At 54.8% G+C, this 26,112-nt stretch overlaps 12 protein-coding genes across 12 annotated transcripts; 5 read left to right on the forward strand and 7 right to left on the reverse strand.

Annotated features, from left to right (window-relative positions):
* Positions 1-296: 296 nt before the first annotated feature.
* On the reverse strand, positions 297-1,343 carry PFLUO_LOCUS8670 (uncharacterized protein; the record flags this gene model as incomplete). Its single annotated transcript, XM_073786420.1, has 4 exons — positions 297-715; positions 772-1,134; positions 1,187-1,199; positions 1,260-1,343. The coding sequence occupies 4 exons, from the start codon at positions 1,341-1,343 to the stop codon at positions 297-299; spliced, it is 879 nt and encodes a 292-aa protein (XP_073642678.1).
* Positions 1,344-1,969: 626 nt separating this feature from the next.
* Positions 1,970-4,532, reverse strand: PFLUO_LOCUS8671 (Aconitate hydratase mitochondrial; the record flags this gene model as incomplete). The annotated part of the gene is made up of 4 exons (XM_073786422.1): positions 1,970-4,178; positions 4,240-4,337; positions 4,422-4,439; positions 4,497-4,532. 4 exons carry the CDS (start codon positions 4,530-4,532, stop codon positions 1,970-1,972), a joined length of 2,361 nt encoding a protein of 786 aa, XP_073642679.1.
* Positions 4,533-5,366: 834 nt separating this feature from the next.
* PFLUO_LOCUS8672 (uncharacterized protein) lies at positions 5,367-5,823 on the forward strand (the record flags this gene model as incomplete). The annotated part of the gene is made up of 3 exons (XM_073786423.1): positions 5,367-5,407; positions 5,461-5,640; positions 5,706-5,823. 3 exons carry the CDS (start codon positions 5,367-5,369, stop codon positions 5,821-5,823), a joined length of 339 nt encoding a protein of 112 aa, XP_073642680.1.
* Positions 5,824-6,744: 921 nt separating this feature from the next.
* On the forward strand, positions 6,745-8,027 carry PFLUO_LOCUS8673 (uncharacterized protein; the record flags this gene model as incomplete). The annotated part of the gene is made up of 4 exons (XM_073786424.1): positions 6,745-6,806; positions 6,860-6,903; positions 6,958-7,083; positions 7,144-8,027. 4 exons carry the CDS (start codon positions 6,745-6,747, stop codon positions 8,025-8,027), a joined length of 1,116 nt encoding a protein of 371 aa, XP_073642681.1.
* A 495-nt stretch (positions 8,028-8,522) lies between these two features.
* PFLUO_LOCUS8674 (uncharacterized protein) lies at positions 8,523-10,544 on the reverse strand (the record flags this gene model as incomplete). The annotated part of the gene is made up of 4 exons (XM_073786425.1): positions 8,523-9,880; positions 9,937-10,157; positions 10,220-10,289; positions 10,472-10,544. The coding sequence occupies 4 exons, from the start codon at positions 10,542-10,544 to the stop codon at positions 8,523-8,525; spliced, it is 1,722 nt and encodes a 573-aa protein (XP_073642682.1).
* Positions 10,545-11,488: 944 nt separating this feature from the next.
* PFLUO_LOCUS8675 (anthranilate synthase component 1) lies at positions 11,489-13,245 on the reverse strand (the record flags this gene model as incomplete). Its single annotated transcript, XM_073786426.1, has 4 exons — positions 11,489-12,819; positions 12,891-12,964; positions 13,018-13,166; positions 13,234-13,245. The coding sequence occupies 4 exons, from the start codon at positions 13,243-13,245 to the stop codon at positions 11,489-11,491; spliced, it is 1,566 nt and encodes a 521-aa protein (XP_073642683.1).
* A 372-nt stretch (positions 13,246-13,617) lies between these two features.
* On the forward strand, positions 13,618-14,521 carry PFLUO_LOCUS8676 (uncharacterized protein; the record flags this gene model as incomplete). The annotated part of the gene is made up of 2 exons (XM_073786427.1): positions 13,618-14,093; positions 14,164-14,521. The coding sequence occupies 2 exons, from the start codon at positions 13,618-13,620 to the stop codon at positions 14,519-14,521; spliced, it is 834 nt and encodes a 277-aa protein (XP_073642684.1).
* A 550-nt stretch (positions 14,522-15,071) lies between these two features.
* PFLUO_LOCUS8677 (uncharacterized protein) lies at positions 15,072-17,116 on the reverse strand (the record flags this gene model as incomplete). Its single annotated transcript, XM_073786428.1, has 5 exons — positions 15,072-15,098; positions 15,155-16,678; positions 16,742-16,890; positions 16,982-16,998; positions 17,067-17,116. The coding sequence occupies 5 exons, from the start codon at positions 17,114-17,116 to the stop codon at positions 15,072-15,074; spliced, it is 1,767 nt and encodes a 588-aa protein (XP_073642685.1).
* A 584-nt stretch (positions 17,117-17,700) lies between these two features.
* PFLUO_LOCUS8678 (uncharacterized protein) lies at positions 17,701-18,863 on the forward strand (the record flags this gene model as incomplete). The annotated part of the gene is made up of 2 exons (XM_073786429.1): positions 17,701-18,080; positions 18,137-18,863. 2 exons carry the CDS (start codon positions 17,701-17,703, stop codon positions 18,861-18,863), a joined length of 1,107 nt encoding a protein of 368 aa, XP_073642686.1.
* Positions 18,864-19,363: 500 nt separating this feature from the next.
* On the reverse strand, positions 19,364-20,177 carry PFLUO_LOCUS8679 (uncharacterized protein; the record flags this gene model as incomplete). Its single annotated transcript, XM_073786430.1, has 2 exons — positions 19,364-19,945; positions 20,139-20,177. 2 exons carry the CDS (start codon positions 20,175-20,177, stop codon positions 19,364-19,366), a joined length of 621 nt encoding a protein of 206 aa, XP_073642687.1.
* A 298-nt stretch (positions 20,178-20,475) lies between these two features.
* PFLUO_LOCUS8680 (cytosolic leucyl tRNA synthetase) lies at positions 20,476-24,015 on the forward strand (the record flags this gene model as incomplete). The annotated part of the gene is made up of 4 exons (XM_073786431.1): positions 20,476-20,550; positions 20,604-23,110; positions 23,162-23,360; positions 23,413-24,015. 4 exons carry the CDS (start codon positions 20,476-20,478, stop codon positions 24,013-24,015), a joined length of 3,384 nt encoding a protein of 1,127 aa, XP_073642688.1.
* Positions 24,016-24,327: 312 nt separating this feature from the next.
* On the reverse strand, positions 24,328-25,546 carry PFLUO_LOCUS8681 (uncharacterized protein; the record flags this gene model as incomplete). Its single annotated transcript, XM_073786433.1, has 5 exons — positions 24,328-24,552; positions 24,607-24,993; positions 25,047-25,127; positions 25,190-25,342; positions 25,406-25,546. 5 exons carry the CDS (start codon positions 25,544-25,546, stop codon positions 24,328-24,330), a joined length of 987 nt encoding a protein of 328 aa, XP_073642689.1.
* Between the last annotated feature and the right edge of the window lie 566 nt (positions 25,547-26,112).

Consider the following 26,112-nt stretch of genomic DNA (forward strand, 5'->3'; position numbering starts at 1 on the left):
TTCTCCATCTTTTATTACTAGGTCGATCAGAATAACCCTAGGGAATCCGAAGAAATGGACCACGAAAGCCACACAACCTGTAGGCCGGATGATTCACCACTGTTATAGATTTAGAACCCAGTCTCACCAATAATAATCCTGATTCACCGCACAGTTCGACAAGGACAGCCCGGCCAGCTAGTCAAGCATGACGTGGGCCCTGATGTAATCTATACACAACAGAACCTTGGAAGGAGTCGCAGGAATACCCAAGTAGCGGTACTTTTCTTCAAGCCCGACCGAGCTCGAGCAATGACCTAGAGCGCAGACCGCTCCCCCAACCGCCACATCCCAGAGTCCCGATCATGCACCGTCCTCCCCTCATCCTCCAACTTCATCAACACCTGCAACACGCCATGTGATGCCGGCAGATGCAGACTTTCTGGGACATCACGGTAGATAACCTTGACCAGCTCTAGCGGAGTAAATGGCTGTCTGCGCTCCGGCGATGGCTCATTCTGCTTGGCATCCAGTTTTCCATACCGCAAAACCCGCAGCACCTCGTCTTCTCGCTGCTGGCGGTGCGTGATATACTCCGTTATCCGGGCTGTCGCACTCTCCAGCACGGCGCCGTGCCCTGGATATCCCCGTCCGGAGACGCGGTCGCGCATGCGGTGCAGACTGGAGAGATATGTTTTGAGGTCTTCGAAGACGGCAGTGCCGTGGCCCAGGACATCTGTTCATCCAATTAGTCTGATGGCCATTACCAAAAATAAAGAAAACTTGACTTACTATCACCCGTAAAGATCGCATCCTCCTCCTCCAACACAAAAACCATATGATCAACCGTATGTCCCGGTGTATGGGACGCCGTCAGAGTGGCACCGTCCACGCGGAAAACCTGTCCGTCCTGGATATCCGTCTGGTCGTCGTCATCAGGCTGGTGCTTGAAGACCTGAGCCTGGGGACAGATGGCACGTAGATCCTTGAGGCCATTGACGTGGTCGCCGTGCCAGTGGGTGATCAGGGCTTGGTGCACGGTGGCTTTTTCGGCGGACAGCACGGACTGGAGGTGCGTGGCCCACGACGGCTTGCCTTCGCCGGTGTCGATTAGGATTCGTTGGTGGCCGCGGCCGATTAGATATGTGTTTGTTCCTGGTGGGCGTGAGAGACTGGGATGGATGGAGACTATATCAAATGATAATACCTTGTAGTGTGAACTGGAGGTCACAATGTTAGCACACGTAGTCTATACTGGTCTGGAGACAAATCAAATCTACCTTGCCAGGATTCCCTCCCAGAATCCTCACCACCGATGCGCTGAGGCGCTCGACCTCCGGCAGCGAGACGAGCTGTGTCGCCATATCTGGAAGCGAGTCGAATCGTGATGGCCAGGTAGTAGTATATTACAGAGGCGAGATAGTGTATTGCTGAGCTTTCCCGGTGGATCCGCAGGTTCCGATATGATGGAAATCAAGAGAAGAGTCTTTCAGTCCGAGAGTCGATTGAACAATCACGACATTGGCGACATAAATGAATCGGAGTTCGCTGGTTGAAATGGTCTGGATTCCGCGGGGCTAAAGACCCGGGCCTCGGCTGAGCGGCTTCGATTAGATCAGCTCAATAATCACTGCAACTACAGGGGGGTACGCTGACCTGTAGTCACAGAGAGAACTACGAGGACTAGTTGGAAGTTACAGGTTTAAAACAAACGAAAGATGTTTGCATGCATCCCTAACATACAAAAACAACGGAGAATATCACACAAAACTATATCCATTGAGCCCGCCCAAGAACGGAGGGAATCCAACGCAGATAAAAAAAAATAAAAATCAGTCGTCAAAAGGTTTTAAGTTTTCCCACAGAGCGCAAACTCCTCGAAAGGGATGTGCGGAGACACTCGTCCGACCACTTCACACACTCGGCGGGCATATTCCCGCCCGCTCACACCGGAGAGAGAGAGAAATATAGTTTACAGACGCCGAGGCGCTTATTTGGCCGAATTGCGAGACATGGTGTTCAGGGCGGAACCGTCGTGGAACCACTGGATCTGCGACTCGTTGAAGGTGTGGCTGAGCGAGATGTCGAAGGTCTTGCCGCCGTCCTTGGGGTGGACGCGCAGAGTCATGGGCTTGCCAACCTCGAGCTGGGTGCACAGGAGGTCGACCTTGTCCTCGGGGTTGATCTTGTCGTAGTCGGCCGGGTTGGAGAAGGTCAGGGGCAGCATACCCTGCTTCTTCAGGTTGGTCTCGTGGATACGGGCGAACGAACGGGTGATGACGGCGAGACCGCCCAGGTGGCGGGGCTCCAGGGCAGCGTGCTCACGCGACGAACCCTCGCCGTAGTTCCAGTCACCGACGACAACCCACTGGACGCCACGAGCCTTGTAGTCACGGGCAGTGGCGGGCACGGCGTCGTATTCACCAGTGAAGGTGTTCTTAACCTTGTTGGCCTCGCCGTTCTCAGCGTTGATGGCACCGATCAGCATGTTGTTGGAGATGTTGTCCAGGTGGCCACGGTACTTCAACCACGGGCCAGCCATGGAGATGTGGTCGGTGGTGGTCTTGCCCTGGCACTTGATCAGGATGGGGATGTCAGTGGCATCCTTGCCGTCCCAGGCGGGGAAGCCCGCCAGGACCTGCAGACGGTCCGAGGTGGGAGAAACAGCGACGTTGATCGACTCGCGGTCCGCGGGAGGAGCCTGGTAGGTGTCACGGCCGGGGTCGTAGCCACGGTCAGGGAGACCATCACCAGTGGGGGCCTTGAGCTTGAAGTCCTTGCCGTCCTTGTCCTTGATGGTGTCGGTCAGGGGGTTGAACTTGAGGGTTCCAGCCACGGTCATGGCGACGACCAGATCGGGCGAGGCAACGAAGGCGTGGGTGGCAGGGTTGGCGTCGTTACGGCCAGTGAAGTTACGGTTGTAGGAGGAGATGATGGAGTTGGCCTCACCCTTCTTCACATCCTTGCGGTCCCACTGACCAATGCAAGGACCGCAGGCGTTGGCCAGGATGACACCACCGTACTCCTCGAGGGTCTGAAGCTGACCGTCACGCTCGATGGTGGCGCGGATCTGCTCGGAACCAGGGGTGACGGTGAACAGCGACTTGGACTTGAGGCCGTGGTCGAGGGCATCTTGGGCGATCGAGGCGGCGCGGGACATGTCCTCGTACGAGGAGTTGGTGCACGAACCGATCAGACCGACCTTGAGCTCCTCGGGCCACTTGTTGGTCTCAACAGCCTCCTTGAACTTGGAGATGGGGGTGGCCAGATCGGGGGTGAAGGGACCGTTGATGTGGGGCTCGAGCTCATCCAAGTTGATCTCGACGAGCTGGTCGTACTGGGCACCCTCGTCCTCACGGAGCTGGGCAGCGTACTCGCGCGAGAAGTCACCAATGTGCTGACGCTTGGTGGCCTTCAGGTAGTCGTACATGCGGTCGTTGAAGGGGAACATGGAGGTGGTAGCACCGATCTCGGCACCCATGTTGCAAATGGTACCCATACCAGTGCAGGACAGGGACTCGACACCAGGGCCGTGGTACTCAATGATGGCACCAGTGCCACCCTTGACGGTCAGGAGACCGGCAACCTTCAGGATAATATCCTTGGGCGTGGTCCAGCCAGACATCTGGCCAGTCAGACGGACACCGATGACATTGGGGGCCTTCAACTCCCAAGGGAGACCAGCCATGACATCGACGGCGTCAGCACCACCGACACCAATGGCAGCCATGGCGAGACCACCAGCGTTGGGGGTGTGCGAGTCAGTACCGATCATCAGACCACCGGGGAAAGCGTAGTTCTCCAGGACGATCTGGTGAATGATACCGGAGCCGGGCTTCCAGAAACCAATGTTGTACTTGGCAGTAGCGGAGGCCAGGAAGTCGTAGACCTCCTTGTTGATGTCGTTGGCACGAGCCAGATCCTTGTCACCACCAATCTGGGCCTCAATCAAGTGGTCGCAGTGGACGGTGGTGGGGGTCTGGACGGAGGGCATGCCAGCGGACATGAACTGCAGAATAGCCATCTGGGCAGTGGCATCCTGGCAAGCCACACGGTCCGGGCGCAGCTTCAGGTAGGAAGTCCCCCGCTCAATGTCCTGGCCATGGGGGTCGTCCAAGTGGGAATACAGGACCTTCTCGGCGTAGGTGAGAGGGCGCTGCAGACGGGCACGGACAATGTCGAGATTCTCGGACATCTTCCTGTAAGTGGGATTGCGTCAGCAAGCTCTAGTTGGGGGTCGTGCTGTCAGGGAGATCGTACTTGTAGTTAATGAAGTTACCCTTCTCCGCATTGGTCATCTCGACCTTCTTGTCGAGGGGGGAATCGCCAACGGTAGCGAAGGCCCGAGTCCCGAGGAGCTAGACAATGCCGTTAGTACGGGGGTCCTGTGTGCGGTTCTGCCTGCGGATGATCGCGCGAGGGAACAGCTGGGCGCTGCTTACCAGACGGGATTTCGGGGCCTGTCGTGATTGTGAGTTAGCATTTGATCGCGCGTGTCGGTGGTTTGCAGGACTTACCAGCGCCCCGATGCGCGCAAGGCGGGTGGAGATCATGATGACAGCACACTCGAAGCTAATAGCACATCCAAGGAGAGGCAGCGACCACCTTCACCTGTGGCAGCTACGTATATTATGGGGGGGAGGAGGAGTGAGTGGGAGTGAGTGGAGAGTGGAAAGAAGAAAAGAATGAAGGGGAAAAGAGAAGCCGTGGTGGTTTTGAGAAGTGGGAAGACCGGACATCGCTGTTACCAGGGCGATACCGTCACAGGCCGAGACAGGGTGTGTACTGTGTACCTTCAAGGATTATTGCCGGATTCCTCTCGTCCACGACCATTAGAAAGGATAGTTGGAAAATTTATCGATAGCTGGTCGAATCTACTATTCAACATCTTTGCCTATGCCGTTTCTCCCGTCCATTGTCCTCTCCTCGAGAGATCTCTGCTGTGTCGAGTCGGTCAGCATGTGACGGCCCGTCCAATCACGGATGTTCCAATTCCCTCGGAGCAACGGCAGTTTCAACCTCTGGCCCCAAGGTTCCCCTATGAGATGGGAGATTCAGAGTTGTTCAGCGATGGGATATTCTAAGCCTCCATTGGACCGCTTGGCTCCTATCATCTATTCACGAGCCTCTCACCTCCTGGATACTGCTTACCTCAAAATGAGCCCATGCAAACGTCATCGGTCACTAATACCCAAAATTACACCACCGGTAAGCCGGTGACAGCCTGAACCGAGAGCGTGCCGACTGGGATGCCGCTGGCCAACCGCCAGACCAATCACGGCCAACCCTTTTCTAAGCCCCACACTCGGAAATTTCGCTGCGACTGTCTTCCTCCGGATATCGGTGATATTGATTTTCTCTCTGCGATCAGCTATCCGTCTATCACTATGGGTGCACTGCGACGAGTCAAGAACAAGCGCCGGACGAGGTAAGTCACTGTCGTCGCAGACATTGTTGATGGCAGTCCACTCACTCCAGCAGGGACTACGACCAGGTCCGCGCCGACCTCGACTCCCCCCAGCACCTGGCGAAGTACAAGGCCACCAAGGATGCCGAGGATCTCCCGGGCCTCGGTCGGCACTTTTGTGTCGAATGCTCCAAGTGGTTTGAGAGCGAGTACAACCTGAAGGCACACACCAAGGGCAAGAACCACAAGCGGAGGTGAGTGGAGAGGCATCTTTTTCGGACTGAAGCATCCTCGCTGACTAGCTGGTGGTGGCTATCAGACTCCGTCTGTTGCGCGAAGAACCGCACTCCCAGAAAATTGCCGAGCAGGCTGTCGGACAAGGCATAATTGATAATGGCAAGAGAGCGGAGGATACGTCGGTTGCGATGGAGGAGTGAGCTGCGATAGGATGAGAGGGCCACAAGACAAAATTATACCCAGACATGCGACCACGTTGAAAACACCTTTGCTGCTACGATCCACCGTCTACATAGACATAAAAGTTTACTACAGTTCTCGCCCCGACCGGAAATATCTACCTCCTGTCCTGCTATGTACCTTCAAATGGTTTGATATCGAATTTTAAGATCACGTGAGATACAGTCGTGGCGCCGAAACCGACAGTTGGAAAGCGCCGATATTCGGCACTGCACTACTGTGCGGGATTTGAGGATAAATGGACTAGGTTACATGCGGCATTCTGGCCGAAAAGTTTTTTTTCTCTTTAAGCGGCATTGTTAGTTAAGTAGTTATTCTCCGCAGACATTATTGACTGCTCTCTTAGCATCATGAATATTCTCTGTCTACCGTACATTCAATCGGGTATGCGTCGGCTCAAGGAGTCTCCACGAATATGACTATCGCTGGCCCATGGAGACTCTTGTGTCTCGGATAATCTGGAAGCTCGCGAGGCGTATATTGCCACTGCTCATTCCGGCAGTTCCGCTGCTGTACCTGGCAGAGGACCCTTATTCATTGTTTTGAGCATCCAACTCCGGCTAGTCCCAGTATCGCATCACCCGGCCGCCCTCTAGCTCAGCGTTCCCTGTATAAGCGTCAATAGTCGGCTCCCTTAGCTGAACAGACTCGGCCCGCAGGGTGATCTTTCTCGCCCGTCCGCGCCGATGCGGCAGGTAAACCAGGTGGTTGCGAGTATGATTGTACTTGTCTCGAAGCCCCAACTGCTATTTTGGACAATATAGATCCCGTCACGTGCCACTTTACGTCATCCCATTTTGTTGATCCGACCCAGACTGACCCCAAGCACTCTTCTCTGTCTCTCCATGAATTGGCTTCGCACTACTGTCAACCAGTCCATCATGTCCTCACCAGCATCATGCTCACCATTCACCAAGGCCGTGGTGAGCTCGATGCGAAAACTGTACTGCATCAACCCCCGCCATTGAACAGAGCTTGCGTCTAACATTGCTGCAGATACCCGGAGTCATTGGCGGACAAGAGCTTCGATAATACCGGCTGTAAGTCTCCAACCCTTGTATAAGGGGTTGTATTGCTAACTAGAGCTCCGACAGTGCTCCTCGAAGCTCCGTTCGATCCCTCCCGCCGACAGAGGAACTCCGTGCTCTTGACGATCGACCTCACCACGGCCGTTGCGGACGAGGCAATCCGGAGACGGGACTCTGCCGTGGTGGCTTACCGTAAGCTGCCATTTGCTCTCCTGTTTTGTCCGTGTCGAAACTGAAATGCTCCTCGCACAGACCCAATCATCTTCCGCGGTCTCAAGGCCATTACCCTCGAAAACACCCAACAACAGTCCCTCCTCCGACTAGCACAGCACGGCATCAGCGTCTACTCCCCGCACACGGCAGTCGACACCGTCCCGGGCGGAATGGCCGACTGGCTCTGCGACATTGTCACAGGCTCCTTCTCTACCACCAAGCCACCTCCAACCGAGAGCCACGTCGAAGCCGGGCAATTCTATGCGGAGCCTGTATACCCGGAACCCAGGCGCGCTGCCCGCACTGGGTCTACTGAGAAGTCAGTACCCCATAAGCGAACTACCATCCATCCGTCCCCACCACCCATCCCCGAGGGATTCGAGTCGGCCGGAGCAGGTCGCCTTGTTACCTTTGCGTCACCGCAACGTCTCCCCGCCCTAATTGATAATATCTCCATGGGCACCGGATACCCAGCTGGGATAGCTATTGCGCTCCCGCAATCTCTCAAGTCGACCCATGATGCCATCATCCGCACTGTCGGAGTCTGTCCCGGCTCCGGATCGGGAGTTCTGCTTGGGGGAGGCAGTGAACTGCCAGATCTGCTGGTTACGGGCGAGATGAGCCACCACGAGGCACTGGCAGTGACAGAGCGCGGCTCTGTAGTGATTGCGCTGTCGCACTCTAATTCCGAGCGTGGATATCTGGGAACTGTCATGCAGCAAAAACTCACCGACGACCTAAAGCGGCAATGGAAAGAAGATCGGGAGACGGCACGTCGGTCTGTCGCAGAGAGCGCGAAACAGGGCGGTGCGCCGCCTGCTTCGGGTGCTGAGAGTGTTTATCAGGACGAGACGGTTGAGGTTGCTGTCAGCGAGGCGGATCGCGATCCGTATGGGATCATGGTGAGCCATATTTCGCCATAGTTAGTCTTGTGATGGTGCACAATTGAATTTACGGTAATTCCAATAAAAAAGAAAGCCCCCTAACTACTACTACTACTTATCTACTCAAGACATCTGCACCCCAGAAAGAAAGACCGCGCACCGAGGGCAACTTGACTTGTATTGGTCACGAGAGTACTAGGTAGGAAAAAGACGTAGTGAACAGACGAGGACGAGAGAGAATCCTCTCCCTGGAGGAAGGACAGAAGACAAAAAGGGGTAAAACAACAAAAGAAACAGGTGGTATCCGCAATCCCATTCATGGTAGTGTAGAAGAAGGTGGGGGTAGTGTTGTGCTTCCAGCGAGAAAGCAAGGCCAAGACAAGGTCCAGTCCAGGTTCAAGTTCCAGTTCAAGTTCCAATTCAAGAACGAATAAGAATGAAGCCGAAGCAAGAGAGAAACGAAAAAGAAGATCAAAGACATCCGACGCAGTTGAATTCAATTGAATAAATCCGTCCATCCTTTCAACCAGAACATCACAGATCAATCAGACTACTACCCCCATGCTGCGGCTGCTGCTGACCAGTACCCCAAGGATTGTTACCCGGCGGCTGTTGTGGCTGCTGCTGCTGCGGCTGCTGCTGCACGAAGCCAGTCTGCTGAGGCACAAACTGCTGGCCAAAGAACGGGTTGTTGCCCGTTTGCGCAGCGCGGAGACGGTCCGCACCATGACCGGCCGAGTTGACGAATGTACCCGGGGCAGTGTGCTGCGAGGGAATGCGCAAGTCGCCGACGTTGCCGAAGGTATCCAGGCCCTCACCTGAGGCCAGCAGGGCGTTAAGACGAGCGTGATGTGGATCCGACGGGGCCTGCATCGCTGGCGGTGGGGTGCCATTTGCTGCCTGGGGAGCTTGGAAGTTGGCAATTGGGTTGGGCTGGGGTTGCTGCATAAATTGCTTGTTCGACTGGTTGAACTGGTTCGTTGCGCGGTCTTCGGACAGAGTATTGAGCGAAGGTGGGCCTGTTGACTGCACGGGCTGTTGGAATTGAGTGCGAGCGGCGAAAGGGTTGTTCGAGCCTGTTTGCAACGGCTTGAGGGCATCGGCCTGGGGTTGTGGCTGTTGGGGTTGGGTCGCGGCCCACGGGTTATTGCTTCCGGCTGCTTGATAGTTCTCCTGGGGCTGCTGCTGCTGCTGCTGCTGCTGCTGTTGCTGTGCAAAAGCATCCGTTCCCCAGGGGTTGTTGGGGTTGAATGCGGTCTGCTGTTGTTGAAGAGTGGCCTGGGGCTGCAGCATCATGTTGTTCTGAGGCTGGCCGTAAGGGTTTTGGTCGAATTGCTGCTGGAAGCCGTTCGTGTAAGGGTTTGCCATGCCGGTAGGCTGATTCTGGAATCCGGTCTGCTGCGCGTACTGGTTGTTGAGGTAGCCCGTTGTCATGGGCTGTTGCACGTTGATCGGGTTGCCAAACCAGTCCACTGCACCCTGCTGCTGGTATCCCTGGTTGAAGCCCGTGGGCTGGACCTGAGCTGGAGTGTCGTCGAAGAGTGCGTGCGCGTTGCTCTCTTCTAACTCACGCTTCCGCAGCTCCTCCTCTTCCCGGCTGAGCTTGATCGCCTTGGCCAGATCCTCGTCACCGTTGTCGGACGCATCCTTAGCCCGTCGCCTGCGCTCCTCCTCCGCTTCTGCCTTGCTCGCTTCGATAGCCAAGCGGTACTCTGCATCGTCTTCCTCCTCGCCGGGGCGGCGTTGACGTCGTTCTCTGCGCGGAGGCTCGTTCCCATAACCATCGTCGAGTCCGCTGACACGAGATTTCCAAAGCTTGCGATCAGACCGTTCACTGCGCAGCCGATCTTCGTCAAGTACCAATGCAGTCAATTCCTTGGCCGCCACACGAACTGCAGTCACAACACGATTAGCAATGCGACGAGACAGGCCGCAAAACACAACTCACCATTCTGGCCCACGTCCCTCCCTTCCTCGTCGACGTACTGAAACTCGCGCAGTGTTTTGATGATGTAGACATTCTTGCGCGCCCACGTCACCACCAGCTCCGAACCCTCGTGCAGACAGTAATCCAAGACCTTCAATGACTTGAGCACGTGGCGCCAGTTCTTGCCTTTATCGTTAAGCCGCTTATCGACCATATCCATGATCTCGTAGAACTCGTTCGGACTGTATATGGGACATCACGTTAGACCCTTGTCTTCAAAAAAGTCCGAGCTGTTTCATCCTACCTGCCGAAAGTCATGGCCGCAATCTCGGACATTTCGGTACCCGTCGGGCCCCAGGGATCGTTACTTGTTGCTACACAAGTCGAAGCATTAGTATCTTGACGTCAGGACGTAGAGGTATACGCTAGTGTGGAAAGCAGGGGGAGGGAACAGGTGGCAACGGGAAGACGAGCGTGGCGGCGGCCATCCTCGACACACAAAGTAACAGAAAGGTTCCGCGACAGCACTAGAAGCCTGTTGGGGACAAGAACGTACCATTTCGAACCTTGACCTGTACCGAAGAATAGCCCTTCGTCACGTTCTTGACACTCCGCACGACCTTGGACATGGTGCCGGTGGGGATGAGGATGCGACCGTCGCAGCAGGGTTGAAGAAAATGGAAATCGCAGGCGAATCAGTCCGTCTCGACCGGGCTGACAAGGGGGAACGCTGTTGTTGGCAAGGATGCACAGCCCGCTGTGGTTGGAGTTGCGACAGAGAGAGGGAGTGAGTGAGGAGTTCAGGCGCGGTCGTTGCTCATGCACGGCTCTCCTCCGAAATGAGCAGAGTCGGGGTGGGTCAAAGACCGAGGGAATTGCCTGGGGGAGAGGGAAGAGAAGGTGGGTAAGGGAGGACGAAGAGGTTGGGAGTAGAAAGAAGGAGAGGGAGAGAACAGAGAGAGTGAGAGAGTAAGAGGGGTGTGGCTGGACCGAGAGCCTTGGCGCGGTGACGATGGTAACAAGTATTGTTCTTCTGGACGTTCTTTCTTATCACGATCGATTCTTATTGGATTCCAAAATACAGGATGGTTATTTTTATGATTAGATCCTTCTTTCATTCTCTTTCTTTTTCACCATCCGCTAGTCTGCCGAATATCCGGGATAGTCTGACTCGGATGCCTAGAACAATCATTACGCCCGACTTTCTACCACTACCACAACTACTACTATCGGTGCGAACGGGGATCTACAGGGTCTTACCACTAACGATTCTACGGTACAAAACAAAACTCTTCGGCCTGCCACCGCCACAAGTGGCAACGTTGGGCCGCGTCAGACAAAGCACGGAGGACCGGAGGTGGCAGCAGGCGGCCATGTATTGTATACCCATGGCCTTGGCGATGGCCGAGAGCGGCGGCTGACGCGTCTGCACAGATGTTTGTGATGCACAGCAGAGACAGGGAGAAAGGGAGACTCGGGAAAGGCTAGGCACATTACGTCATGTGCAGTTCTATACAATGCAGCTTCAATTCAGGCCGGAATTTATAGTAAGGAAATATCCCATCAGTAATTATTATCTGGCTCCAGCCAGGCGCGCATCTTCTTCCATGCTGAGATACTTGGCCTCCGCGCCCCGGATGCACTGGATGTTGGCCCCGAGCTTGTTCAGCGTCTCGACATACTCGTCGTAGGGATCCGAGTCGAAGACAATACCTCCACCGGCCTGGAGATACGCCACTCCGTCCTTGAGCATCATCGTCCGGAGCGCAATGCACGTATCCATGGCGCCCGGCATCTCGCTCGACCCGTTCGCGTTGGCGATGTTGTACCCAAAGTAACCTACCGCGCCGGCATACACGCCGCGCTTCTCACCCTCCAGCTCGGCAATGAGCTGCATGGCGCGCACCTTGGGCGCCCCGGACACGGTACCCGCCGGGAAGATGGACCGGAAGGCGTCGAACCGCGTCTTCTCGGGCCGCAGCACACCAGACACCTGCGAGACCAGGTGCTGGACGTGCGAGAACTTTTCGACCACCATCAGCCGGTCGACCTGTGTCGTGATGGGATCGCACACTCGGTTCACGTCGTTGCGGGCCAGATCGACCAGCATGACGTGCTCGGCTCGGTCCTTGAGACTGCCGCGGAGTTCGTCGGCCAGCGCAGTGTCTTCCTCCAGGGTCTTTCCTCGTTTCACCGTGCCTGCAATCGGGTGCGTGATGATTCGTCCTCGCTCCTCCTTGACCAGAAGCTCGGGGCTTGCGCCAACAAGCTGGAAATCTTGACAATCGATGTAGAACAGGTATGGGGAAGGGTTGACGGTGCGCAGATGCCGGAAAAGATTGAACGGGTGAAGAGAAGTTGGCCGAGACAGCCGTTGCGATGGCACCGTTTGAAAGATGTCACCCTTGGAGATGTGCTCCTTTAGTCGCTTGACATGGTTCTCGTACCCCTCCTGGCCGATATTAGACTTGTACTCCTGGTTCGGAATGATCGGATCCTGCGGTGGCAGCGGCGTGCGGTCCTGCAGCAGCGTATCGATTGCTCGTTGGATAACGGCCTGTCCCTGTCGGTAGGCGGGTTCGATGTCGGCATCTGTGTTGGGGATGGGGATGTAGGTGACGATCTTGACGACCTGGAAGAAGTGGTCGAAGGCGATAATGGTATCGAACAGCATGAAGAAGGACTCCGGCACGCCCAGCGGGTCTTTCATGGGCCGAGCGGTCTTGGGCTCAAAGTATCGCACGCAGTCGTAGCCCACGTAGCCGATCGCTCCACCGGTCAGCGGTGGGAGGATCAGACCAGGCACCGTTGCCACGCGGAATTGCGACAGCTCCTCCTCCAGGAGCGGAAGGGGATCGCCAACGTGCCCATGGCCGGGACCGGTCTTCAGCACTTTCTTCGGGTCTGGCGAGAGAGAGAGAAAAAAAAAAGTCGTCAGTAACTAGCCAACCGCTGATATCCAAGTTACCACATACCTGCACCGACAAAGCTGTAACGTCCAATTGTCTCTGTCGTCGCCGCGCTCTCATACAGGAACGACAATCGGGAACTGTTGACCGGTCAGATTCGTCGCAACCGCCACCACGTGCACCAGCCACTCACTTCTCCGCAAGCTTCAGATACGCCAGCGTTGGGGTCAACAGATCGGCAGGGATGGAGGCCGTGACGGGGAGCAGGTTCGGAGGGAATTGGGAGTTTCTCGACTGCGAGATGACTTCTCGCGCTGTCTCGAGCGACGGGACATTGGCGACCTGAGTCATGCGAGGGATCCATGTTAGCCTGTCACAGTGTACGAATTGCGGCATGTCCATGACTTACAGGAGATGCCATTGTTCCTGGAAACCGGGGATGTGACCAGGTGCGAGAAAGTCCCAGAGTCGAAGAAAGAAAAGAACGGTTGGGCGGAAAGGGAAAACGTGTGGGGATGGAACCTGGTCTCTTTCCGGCTTCGGCGGGATTGCGATGATCAGAGATGCAACCCAATCATGAAGAAGTACTCTCGACCGGATAAGAACCACGCAACACGCAACCCTCACAAGACCCAATGGAAGTGTAGACAATCATGCTGCTTCATGCCAGAATCGAAAGTAGCCAAGCCCTAAAAGCAGTTTAGCGCGGGGATTATCGCCGATAATCGATAAACGAGACCGTCAGTCCGTATTCAACTACTCTATTAGGCAGTTACTGTACAGCGACCTCAACATGTCAAGCGACTCAGACATGGATCGCGACTCCCTCCCCTGGCCAGCGCGCCTCTCCCACCTCGCATCAACCCGGACACACTTCCCCGAAGACAGCGCCTCCGCCCAAACAATCCACCGATGCCTCGACACCATCTCATCAGTCCTCCAGCACGATCCGCGCCCTGGATTCGGCCAGGAAATCGCGAAATACAGACCCCCGCGCAGGCACTCCCTATCCCTGACCTCCGGCGGCACAGCCGTGGAGTCCGAGTCTGAGAACGAGTCTCCGTCATTGCATGTACCGGATGATGACGAGCCGCGCGCCGATCGAGAAATGCAGTCGCAGCTCACGGCGCTGCTACACGAAGTGACTGCTCTGAATGGGGAACTGGATTCTCGGCGTAGAGAAGCGGGTGAGATATACGAGGTGCTAGAGGGCAGGTGTCGCGAGTTGACGAGAACAATTGCGGAGTTGGAGGGTGAGGTGGTTGAGTTGTAAGTTTTTCCTTGGTTGAAGGGATATACCTCCGTATATAGTATACTGGTGCTGATGCTGGATGCTTAGACAAGCGGATTTAGTAGAAGATGCGGTGGAGTTAGAGGGTATACAGGGAACCGTGCATGGGCTGCAGGGTTATATTGATGCGCTACGAGAAGAGCAGAGAGTGACTCGGTTACGGCGGCTGGATCATCGTGCGCGGCAGAAGGGGATTCGGCGGAATGGGATTCGGAAGGAAGAGGAACTGCGTGATCCCGACGATGAAATGGTGCTCGAAGGGATCGCGGCGTGGATGCGAGGATGGCGAGATGTCGAGGAGGGATTCCAGGTCCGGGCACGAGCACGACGACTGAAGCGAGAACAGAGACAGGGGAGGTGGAGGGGAGGAGAGGCAATTAGCTACAAGAAAAGTCCTGGACTGTAGTTGTAGGTAATGAGCGCACTTGGGTTTTCTGGCAAGAATTAGAAACAAGAAAATAGCAGTGCCAACCTCCCAAGCTAAACAAATCCGCCATCATCGCCGTGAATCCGTGTCGTTCGCCGTGTCCGTCCGAGTCCCAATCCCAACCAAGGTATGCCGCAATGCATCTTTTCTAAATCACAATTGTATGTCCACTGAAATGAAAGAGTCGCAAGGGAAGGTGAATGCACTTGAGCCGGAGCGGGCCAGGTTCGGCTGAGCTGATTATTCCCAAGTGCTAGATTATTCGGTAGTATGAAACCCTGTATGTTTGTTTGCTCCTTTCGTCGCCGGTAGTGGGGGCGTGGAAGGAGGAAAAGAGGCGTGATGAGGATCGATCGCCTCGAACTCATTCACGCAACATCGCCGGGAGCGTGCGTAGTCCACGAAGGTCGTGTGGACGGGTTCCATGTTGTGGTTGTATTGAGGGAAATCTTTGATCAACAAAGTTCTGGGAAAGATTCATCACACCAGAAGAAACTTTTCTTGAATATCCAAACGAGTGTATTCATGGTCACCGTTGCAGATTCACAATCGCCAACTGTAGATGAAATTAGTGCGGGTATTAAAAATTTTACACCGGAGAGATGCACTGACCTGATGTCCAAAGCCGTAGGCAAGTCGTTTCCCATCAGCATCCCACGAAAGAGCGCGATCACTGATGGCGCCAGAGAGGCCATTCTGTCCATTCGTTGCACGGTCGGTTTCCTCTTCCTTGACTTCGCTCGAGACCGGCGCTGACCAAGTCGCCATGGCATTGCCCCCACGCTCGACATTCCAGATGAACAGACGGTCCTTGCTCACAGCACCAAGAGCGTATCCATCGGGGGAGAAACCACCCGCAAGAGCAGGTGTCGACGGGCCCAAGAACAGCCGGTGGAGGCACTCGAATTGCTTGACCTCCAGATCGACCTGCCAGACTTTGACACTGTCGTCGGTTGAGTAGGAGGCGAGAACGATCGAGGAATTTCGTCGTGGGGTCTGTTCCTGAGGGCGAATCTCGATTGCTGTGATCTCTCCCTGGTGAGCTTTGTCGATGTGCATGTCATGAGTCGGAATCCAAATTGAAGCAGTTTCAGAGCACGCCGCCACTGCGACCGAAGCGGAAGGCGTTTGGACACAGCGGATGAATTCCCAGGCGGCATTGCTGGCATCAGAGGTGAAGGTGTTGGTCAACCGGATGCTATGGTCGACCTCGCACTGATAGACCGAGCCATTCCCACAGGCAAAGACTTGATTCCGGCCACACCAAGCAAGATCGTACACGGGGCTGCTAATGCGCTGGGGCGGCGGGTAGACGTCAGGTCGCTGGGTGTCGTCCCACAGGGCTAGCTCAGAGGTCCGGTTGTCCGAAGCAACAACGACCAATTGTGAGCCATCGGGGGCCCAATGCAAGCCAGTGATCATCCGTGGCAATTCGGGTAGCAAGTCCACAGCATCTCCATTGACGTCGTACATAGTGATGGCGCCGCGCAGTTCGCTGTAGGTCGCGACGGCCAGTTTCTCCCCGACTGCATCCCAGGCGACAGCCGAAACACAGGAATCGCCGCCTTTAAAACTGATCAAGCTCTTGGGCACAGGAGCAGAGGACAGCGATAGCTTCCACAGGCTGCAGAATGTGTCGCCGGCAGTCACGACGACAGTGGGATCGTGCGGCCGCCACAGGGTCCGGGTAACGTGATCATCTGCCACGTCGAGCAGGGTCGTGTCCGGAGCCAGGTCGGCCGCCTTGGCCGGGGTCATCTGGACGCCGATGCTGCTGCCGCTCGTCAGGGTGAAGGTGGGCTCAGGAGGCGCTTCATCGGCCTCCATGCTCACATCGCCGTCGCCATCAATCGGTTCCGGGACAGGCGTGTCGGGCTTGTCCTCGCTTGCTTCGTGGGAGACATCCACGTCCATCGATTCGTCGCCGTTGGCATCCGGGTCGATGCGGACCTTCTTGCCGACAATGGGAACCTCGGCCACATGACCGTTGACGGCGCTGCGGTCGCGCACAACTTTGGCCGGTGACACGGCCCGTTCAGGACCCACCGTCTCACGGGGTGTTTTCACAGAGGTTGGTTCAAAGGGCTCCGGTCCGAAAAAATACTCGGGCGGCGGGGCGGGAATGGGATTGCCCTCCTGTGGGTTTGGGATGAGAATTTTTTTCGTCGCGCAGAGGATTTTTCGATATTAGAAACATACCTTATCAATAGAGGACTCTAATTCACGGTACTGTAGACCCTTTTGGACCAACGATACCAGGGCGTGGGTTTTGATGTAAGGCGCGAAGGGGAGGCTCTGCGGGTCAGGAAACCACGCGCGCTGCAGAGAGACGGCGGCCTCGCCGTGACCTGTCGGATCGGGGTTAGAAAACAAATCAATTCTTGACCATGACAGCGTGGTGGCTGGCGCATGATTTGAACACGAAAAGGTGAAACCAACCTGACTCCTGGAGATACCTAGCGATCGCAAGGTGTGAGCATTTAAGCGCGCGCATGCAGAGACACGACGAGGGGGAAAACCTTACCTCCATATTAGATAGTTGACGTGATGCGAGGTGAGGTCAAGCTGTGCCATGATGGATTACATGTGCGACCGGTCGGAGAAATCTGCGAGCATGCCCGAGAAGAGCGAACTCTTTCCGGGGAGGATGGAAGAATGAAGGCGAGGGGATAAGCAACGGTGGATGTGGGCGGGTGCTGGGATGATCGGAGCGACAGGTGGATCGGGATTCCGAGCTATCAAAAAGGGGGGGCCCGACCAGACAGGGTTGGGGGCGACTTGGAGACTTTGAAGGATGGGATTTCCGGGGGGGGGGGGAAGGATAGTTGGATGTGGGTGTTGGAAGGGGATAGAGTGTAGAGGAGTGGAGAAAGAGAAGAAGGAAGAGTGGTGTGGAGGGAAGAGAGAAGATTCAAGGGAAGTGGAGCATGGCTTTTGGGCCAGAGCTCAGGTAGCTAGTTGTAGGGCGACAGGCGAAACAGAGAAGTGCGTGCGTGTGGCTTGCGATGGAGGAACAGGAACCATCGATGCGGATGCGTCTCGTTGCTGCTCCACACCCGTCGTTGGTGCCTGAGGTGTCGACAGTCGCTGACTGTACATTATTATTCATTCACCCGCGAGGCAGTCACCACCTCTGCTTCCCGCCAGGGTGCATCACCATGTCGCTGCGGATCAACATCCCGCCTGCTACGCGCATCTTCCTCGTCAGCCTGCTAACCTTATCTCTCCTCTACAACATCGCCCGCTGGCGCCAGCTCGACTCCACCACCACCTCTCCCATCGTGCCCTACCTGACTCTCGTCCCCTCGCTCTTCTACTACTACCCGTGGACACTATGTACGGCAACCTTCGTTGAGCAAAATATCTTTACGGTGCTCTTGAATGCGGCCACCATCTTCTATGGCGGAAAATACCTCGAGCGCGCGTGGGGTTCGCGCGAGTTCAGCAAATTTATCGCGATCATCGCAATCATCCCGAATGTGCTGATCATTCCTATCTACTTGATCTGGGGTGCCACCGGAGGGTCCACAAGCAGAGCGTATGCCGTGACAAGAATTCCCATATGCATTCAATGCTGACCTCCTCCGTCAATAGTCTTACTCAGATCTGCGGTGGCATCTCCATCCAGGCCTCCTTCCTCGTTGCCTTCAAGCAACTCGTCCCCGAACACACCGTGGCTCTTTTCAAAGGTTTGGTCAAGATGCGGGTGAAGCATTTTCCAGCCCTGTTCCTGCTCCTCAATACCATCAGCGGCCTCATTTTCGGGACGGACACGGCCACCATCCTGGCGTGGATCGGTCTCCTGACCAGCTGGACGTATCTGCGGTTCTACAAGTACCAGCCCGACCTTACCGGCACGTCAAATAGTGCTCTTGGAATCAAGGGAGATGCTAGTGAGACCTTTGCGTTCGCCTGCCTCTTCCCCGATGTGATGCAGCCCCCGATCGCCTTCGTCGCCGACCAGATCTACGCGCTGCTCGTGACGGTCAGGATATTGAGCCCATTCTCCGCTGCTGAGATTGCCTCGGGGAACCAGCAAGTCTTGGCCCGAGGAGAGGCTGGCCTACCCACTCTTCTGAACAACCAGCGTGACGGGGCGTCGAGGGGCAAGCGGGAAGAAGCCGAGCGCCGACGTGCCTTGGCCCTCAAAGCTTTGGATCAGCGATTGCAGGCCGCTGCTGTGGGACGAGCCCAAGCTCAGCCCCCCTCATTGCTTGAGCCTTCTGCACTGGCCCAACCGCGCCCAACAACACCGACCCCGCAAGTCGCACCCGGACAGAGTATGCTGGGAGAGACCAGCTACACCCCGGACAATGCATGATTACTTAGCGTTACCCTTCTGGTTTGGCTATTTGAACATACGCCGAGCATAGGCCTCCTTTCTGCCTGGCACGGCTGATGATGTATATTGTGCATTTCAATCTCGTCTTGAATTCAGATCTGGCTAAAGGCCTGGGTCTGTGGTTCGTGCTGCCAATTCCAGGCTTCCCTAGCCTCGAGCCCCTGGGCAGCGTCTGTACGCCTCCGTTCAGTTTCAGTCCAATTCGCTATATACCAATTGCAAGCGAGCGTGGGTTATTTTCACAAGCATCAACCTTATTGTATAATGTTCCCATTTAGGGCAATTTGCTGTATACGAGTTCTATACTCCCAAGGCCAGTGTTTTGGTCAATTACAATATATTCCAACGAATGCAGCCAAAAAGAAAGATGATCCAGAAATACATAGTCGTAAGGAAAAGAAGAAGATGCTATGCTAAGTTACAAATATGTTCCTCTCGTCTTTGAAAGAAAATAGAACCACATCCACACGGATGCCCTCTTAGGTCTGCTTCAGCTTCTCAACCTCACCCCTCGCCTCAGCAAGCATCCGCTCCTGATCTTTCTTCGCCTGCCGCATGCTCTGCACGCGCACCTTATCCTTCTCCCCCTTAATCCGCATCTCCTCCAATTTGTTCAATGCCTCCGCATCCTCCGACGTAGTCGCAATCTCCTGCGCCCCCGTAGCAGCCTGCACGCGCGTCCAGATATCCGTCCAAGAAAGATCCTTGAGGCTCATAACAGCCGTCTTCTCGGTCTTTTCAGGTGGCGGCGCATGGGCATCGGTCAGAGCAGTCGAGCCAACCAGCGCGTTGGCCGTGCTGCTGGTCCGCTCGGCAAAGTAGATCGTCAATGTGGCGGGTACTTCTTGGTCTTGAGTTTGGCGCACCGTCATCGAGATACCTGGGTTGTGGTATTTCAGGCGTGGCATGCACTTGCGCCAGAAATGTCGCGCGCCGGCGTGGCCTTGGTAGATCTTTTGTGCGTATGTCAGGTGCAGCCGCGTCACGGCGGGGAATTCTTTCGTGGCGGATGTGAGGTTGGGGAGGATGGCCGCTCCGGTGCCGGCGCGGATATCGAGGATCTGGTGAGCGGGTTAGTTTTTCCTAGTTTTTTTTTTTTGCTCCAGTGTATCGTCGTTGCAATTTGAGATTCAGCACTGCTGAGGCTGTTGGAAAAGAAGTTGGGTTTACCTTCTGTAAAAAGCAAAGAAACACCACACGTCAGTCAATGGTCTTCTTTCTCCAGAGTGAATCCGATGTGTTGGGAAGACTTACAGCATTGAGCTTTCGCATCCGCCTGAATAGGTTCACCATGATGGCAGAATGTGTCGCAAAGGGGCTAGCCCTTGTGCAAATTGATTTCCAAGACTGATATTATAAGAAAAGGGAGAATCAGTGCAGAATGTGGCTCTGCATTGCCCAAATTGTGGTCGTGATGGGGAGTGTCGGGGAAATTGTTCCTGGCAGCGGCAGAAGAAGTTGCGGTGCTTATAGTCACGTGCTACGCCCTCCGTTGCCGTTTTGACTCACAAATATTTTCCATATTTCAAGTCCCGCCCTCCACGCTGTGCATCTCGGGCTAAAGAGGCAACAGATCCTTGACTCGAGAATCATGGCAGCTGCCGCAGCATCCGCTGCTGTGCTCGATCCGAGCAACGACACTAAAAACACTCTCAAACTCGAAAATGTTGCCCTGGCCCTCCCCCACCTTGCGAATCCACCGTAGCTAACAGCTCCCAGACCGACAAGCGTGACTCCCTGATCGCAATTGAGAAGAAGTACCAGGCCCAATGGAAGGACAACAAGGTTTTCGAGGTCAATGCTCCTTCCTTTGCGGAGGCTCCTCAAGGGGCCATGACCGCGGCGGAGCTGCGTGAAAAGTACCCCAAGTTTTTTGGAACCATGGCCTATCCCTACATGAACGGTACCCTGCACGCCGGCCACAGTTTCACCGCCAGCAAAGTCGAATTCATGACCGGAGTGGCCCGTATGGAGGGCAAGAGGGCTCTGTTCCCGCTCGGATTCCACTGCACCGGTATGCCCATCAAGGCGTGTGCGGATAAGCTGCGCGACGAGGTTAAGATGTTCGGGCAGAACTTCGAGGGGTATGATGAGGGCGAGGAGGAGCAGGCCAAAGACAAGGCTGCCCCGGCGCCCACGCAGGAGGTCAAAGAGCAGGCCGAAAAGTTCTCGGGCAAGAAGAGCAAGGCTGCGGCCAAGACTGTGAAGATGAAGTACCAGTTCCAAATCATGCTGGCCATTGGCGTCCCTCTGGAAGATATCCACAAATTCGCCGATGCCGCGCACTGGCTGCAGCACTTCCCTCCCCTTGCCATCCGTGATCTCGACAGTATGGGTGCCCGCGTCGACTGGCGGAGACAGTTCGTCACCACCGATGCCAACCCTTACTACGATGCCTTTGTTCGCTGGCAGATGAACCGTCTCCACGAGCTGGGTAAGATCATGTACGGCAGCCGGTATACAATCTACTCTCCCAAGGACGGCCAACCTTGTATGGACCACGACCGCACCGAGGGTGAGGGCATTGGGCCCCAGGAATACACTGCCTTGAAGATGAAGGTGAAGGAATGGTCACCGAAGCTCCAGGAGCTGGTCAAGGGCAAGATTGAGGATGATGCCAAGGTCTACTTTGTCCCGGCCACTCTCCGCCCCGAGACCATGTATGGTCAGACGAGCTGCTTCGTCGGACCCAAGATTAACTACGGTCTTTTCAAACTGAAGGAGAAGGAGTATGTTGTCGTGACCAAGCGCGCTGCTTGGAATATGGCTTTCCAGGGCTACTTCTTTGACAACGCTCATTTCCCCAAGAGCCAAGATGAGCTGCCACTGGTCTTCGAAGCACCAGGATCTGCCTTCGTTGGTACTCTGGTCAATGCACCGCTATCCCTGCACACTGAGGGTATCCGTGTTCTGCCCATGGAGACCGTCTCGGCCGCCAAGGGTACTGGTGTTGTCACCTCGGTCCCGTCCGACAGCCCTGACGACTACGCTACCCTACTGGATCTGGCCAAGAAGCCCGAGTACTACGGCATTCAGAAGGAATGGGCCGAGCTAGAGATCTTCCCATTGATCGAGACCCCAACCTATGGCAACCTGACTGCTCCTACCCTGGTCAAGGAGCTGAAGATCAACTCGCCCAAGGACGTCAACCAGCTTGCCAAGGCTAAGGAGCTGGCTTACATGGAGGGCTTTTACAAGGGTACTATGCTCGTGGGCGAGCTCAAGGGAGAGCCTGTCAGCACCGCCAAGGACAAGATCCGCAAGTCTCTGTATGATAGTGGCGATGCGTTCCCCTTTGCCGACCCCATGGGCAAGGTTGTCAGCCGCAGTGGAGATGACTGTGTTGTTGCCTACCTGGGCCAATGGTTCCTGAACTACGGCGAGAACGATGCCAAGTGGCAACAAGATACCCTGGATCACGTCGTAAACACCTTGAACACCTACACTGCCGAGACCAAGCACGGCTTTGAGAAGAACCTGGAGTGGCTGAACCGCTGGGCATGCGCCAGAACTTACGGTCTTGGTTCCAAATTGCCCTGGGATCCTCAGTTCCTGGTTGAGAGCCTGAGTGATAGTACCGTGTACATGGCCTATTACACCATCGCCCACCTGCTGCACGGCGACCGGTATGGTGAGCAACTTGGCCCGCTGAACGTAAAGGCGGAGCAGATGATCGACGAGGTGTGGGACTACATCTTCACAAGACGCGAGATCTCCGACGACCTGATCGCTAAAAGCGGTATTAGCAAGGACGCTCTGCAGCAGATGCGCCGTGAGTTCGAGTACTGGTACCCGCTGGACGTCCGCGTCTCCGGCAAGGATCTGATCCAGAACCACTTGACTTTCTTCCTGTACATCCACCTTGCCCTCTTCCCGCCGGAGTTCTGGCCTCGTGGTGTGCGTGCCAATGGTCACCTGCTGCTGAATGGTGAAAAGATGAGCAAGAGCACGGGCAACTTCCTCACCCTGAAGGATGCTGTGGACAAGTTCGGTGCTGACGCGACCCGTATTGCGTTCGCCGATGCTGGTGACAGCATCGAGGATGCCAACTTCGAGGAGGCTGTCGCCAACAGCAACATCCTGCGCCTTTTCACTCTGAAAGAATGGATCGAGGAGGTTGTGAAGGATGAAACTCTGCGTACCGGCCCCGCTGATGCTTTTGCCGACAAGCTGTTCGACAACGACATTAACAGCATAGTCCGCGAGACCCGGAAGCACTTCCAGGAGTAAGTTCGGTTCAACTCTTATCAGCTTCAAATTTGCTAATGTGCATTTAGCACCGACTTTAAGCTTGCTTTGAAGTCCGGTTTGTATGACCTGACCAGCGCCCGCGACACCTACCGTGAATCTGCGACGGCTGCCGGCGTGGGCATGCACCGGGATATCATCCTGCGTTACATTGAGATGCAGGCTCTTATGCTGGCACCCATTGCCCCCCACTGGGCCGAGTACATTTGGCTAGAGGTCCTCAAGAAGGTGAATATTTCTCTTTCTGTTGCCCGTCTACCATGTTCTAACATTCAACCAGTCCGAGACGATCCACAACGCCAGGTTCCCCGAGGTTCCCGAGCCCTCTCCTGAGCTGTCCGCCGCGCAGGCGTATGTTCGCGGCACTGCTTCTTCCATCCTGTCGTCGGAAGCAAACTTCGCCAAGAAGCTGTCCAAGGGCAAAGCGTCAACCTTTGACCCGCGCAAGCCCAAGAAGCTGACCATCTTCGCGGCCAAGAAATACCCCACCTGGCAGGAGAAGTACATCGACCTTGTGCGCGATGCCTTTGATTCTCTCAGCGTCTCCATCAACGACAAGGAGCTCAACGCCAAGGTCGGCAAGCTTGGTGAAATGAAGAAGGCCATGCCTTTCGTCCAAGCCCTGAAGCGCCGTCTGGTCCAGACCCGCGAGGCCCCCGAAACTGTGTTTGATCGCAAGCTGCCCTTTGACGAGTTCGCTGTTCTCTCCGAGATGCTGGGTGGTCTGAAGCGTACTGCCGGCTACAAGGAGATTGAGGTTATTGCCGTTGATGAGGGTGGTAAGACCGGTGAGGTCGTGGGCACTGGCGAGAAGAGGGAAGGTCTGAGTGCTGAAAGTGCGGTGCCTGGTCAGCCGACTTTCCAGTTTACCAACGTGGATTAGTAGATGATTTTGTTGTTTGGAAAAAAGAGCTATGTGTGATGAGTTTATGTGGATAAGAAAAATAACAGAAAGAATTTTCATATTGTTCTCTGCCGTCTCACGGTCATCTCTAGGAATATAACTACCTTTGATGTTCTTGCATAAATCGAGTCCGAGCAAGTGTTTCTCCGAGCTCAAGTTTGAGCCTGATGAAGTTATTTTAGAACCTGTCGAGAATACTTTTCGTATAGATCCGGGTACCATCTTTTCCCAACATCAGGATGACTTAGAACTCGATTCCTGAGAGTTGCCTCTCCAAACTATGAAATACAATTAGCCTCGACTCAAGTCGCTTTGAAAGGGCATTGTCGAACATACACAAGAGTATAAGGGCGACAGGAACTCGCTTGCGACATCCACGTCTCGTTTCTTCTTATCATCCGAGACCGGAATGCGCTGCACAATATGCGCTGCGGACTCCTTCAGCTCAGGTAAGGTCAAATCTAGCCTCACGCCCAGGAAGAAGGGAATGCTAAATCGAGCTCTTTGTGTAGGGGCCTATAGCACGGTCTTAGCATTTCTCCAGGGCTGCCATAGTTATTCTTGACTGACTAGGACGCGGTGGGTGGTAGCCGCACAGACTCCTCCAGTAATAGCCTCGAAGCCCTGCTGAATATTGACAACAAGACTTCCCTCCACAGGCGGGACATCGATCCACTGTCCGTTTTTGTTCAGGACTTGTAGTCCGCCTGTGTCATCCTGGGACAGGAACGTGAAGAGCCCTGTCGAGTCCTTGTGCGGACCAACACCCTGCGAATTAGGTGGACCCGCAGGATACTTGACAAATTTGAGTCGATCCATGTTGCCTTTAAACTGGTCAAAGGTAGCGGGTGGTAGCGATAGACTTTCTGCTACCAAATGCATGAATCTCTTTGCCAGGTTTCCGGCCTTGGTGAAGTACTCTTCGATCGTCTCCTTGGCATCAGGCGCGTCTGGGTACTTGGGGGAAATGTCAGCGTAATGATTGAGACAAGTGTAAGATTAGTGCTTACTTGGTTTGGGCCTTCAAGCTGCTGCCAGAACGGATCGTCGTCTCTCCATGGCTTTACTCCAGGAGAGCCAAAGTCAAATTGCTGACAGATATTGTTATTACACCTTTCGCTGGTAGATAGTGAAACGATCCTAGAGGGCATACCTCACGGAAATCGGTCTTTGAAGCGGTTGTTTCAGCACCCAAGCGTGTATAACCCAAAAACGAGGGCGAATTTATCATGTCACATTTCTCCTTCACTTCTTTAGACAAAGCAAAGAACTCCGGGATCCGCTTATGTGTGCTGTGGAGGAGATCCTGTTTCATTGGATCAGAAGTCAGTACTAAAAGCTAATCAGATTAATTGAATATTATTATCACCTCAAGTCCGGTGTTCGTCAGGTACAGAAATCCCACTAGGAAGATAGCCTCGCGCAATTTGGCCAGTTCCTCCTGTTTCGTGACTGGGTTGTTCAGTCGGCCGAAGTCCACCTTCGGAACAGACGAGAAAGTCTCTACCATTGTGGTAGGTAGGTGTGGTTGGAAACCATGAGTCGCTGGAAACAGGCTGAGGATGAGTGGTTATAGCCCCGCGTTTTCAGAGAAGTTGTCAAATACAAGGCGCGACTGACTAAGAGGAGTTAATTGGGCTTCAAGCTGCCCGCATGAATTATCAGTGGAGAATTAATGTCGTTGCTCCTCACCAGAGGTCCATGGCCGGCGTTTGATTGTGATTTTCGGGGGTTGGTCCACAATCAAATGCCGAACGGAACTGACGTCAGGCAAAAAATGAATGCTACTAATTTCTTATGCATTTTGAAGTTTGTCCTCCGCTTACCAGGATCAGATTTCATTATTTACGGATTCGGTTTAGAAAAAAATCAATTCTTTTGACTATGTCGATCGGTGTGACGCTTGTTTCCTACCGACCGCCATTCTTTCCATTCTCCTAGAGTGAGCTAGGACAGAGCAGGAACGCGCCAAACCCATGGCCCGAGCTAAACCTCCTGTGGTAAAGGCTGCTTGCCTTTCATGGTAAACAAGATGCTTTTACACCTGTTCACTTCGTCAGAATAGAGCTGACAGAG

The sequence above is a fragment of the Penicillium psychrofluorescens genome (genome assembly GCF_964197705.1).
Source record: "Penicillium psychrofluorescens genome assembly, chromosome: 6".
Lineage (NCBI taxonomy): Eukaryota > Fungi > Ascomycota > Eurotiomycetes > Eurotiales > Aspergillaceae > Penicillium > Penicillium psychrofluorescens.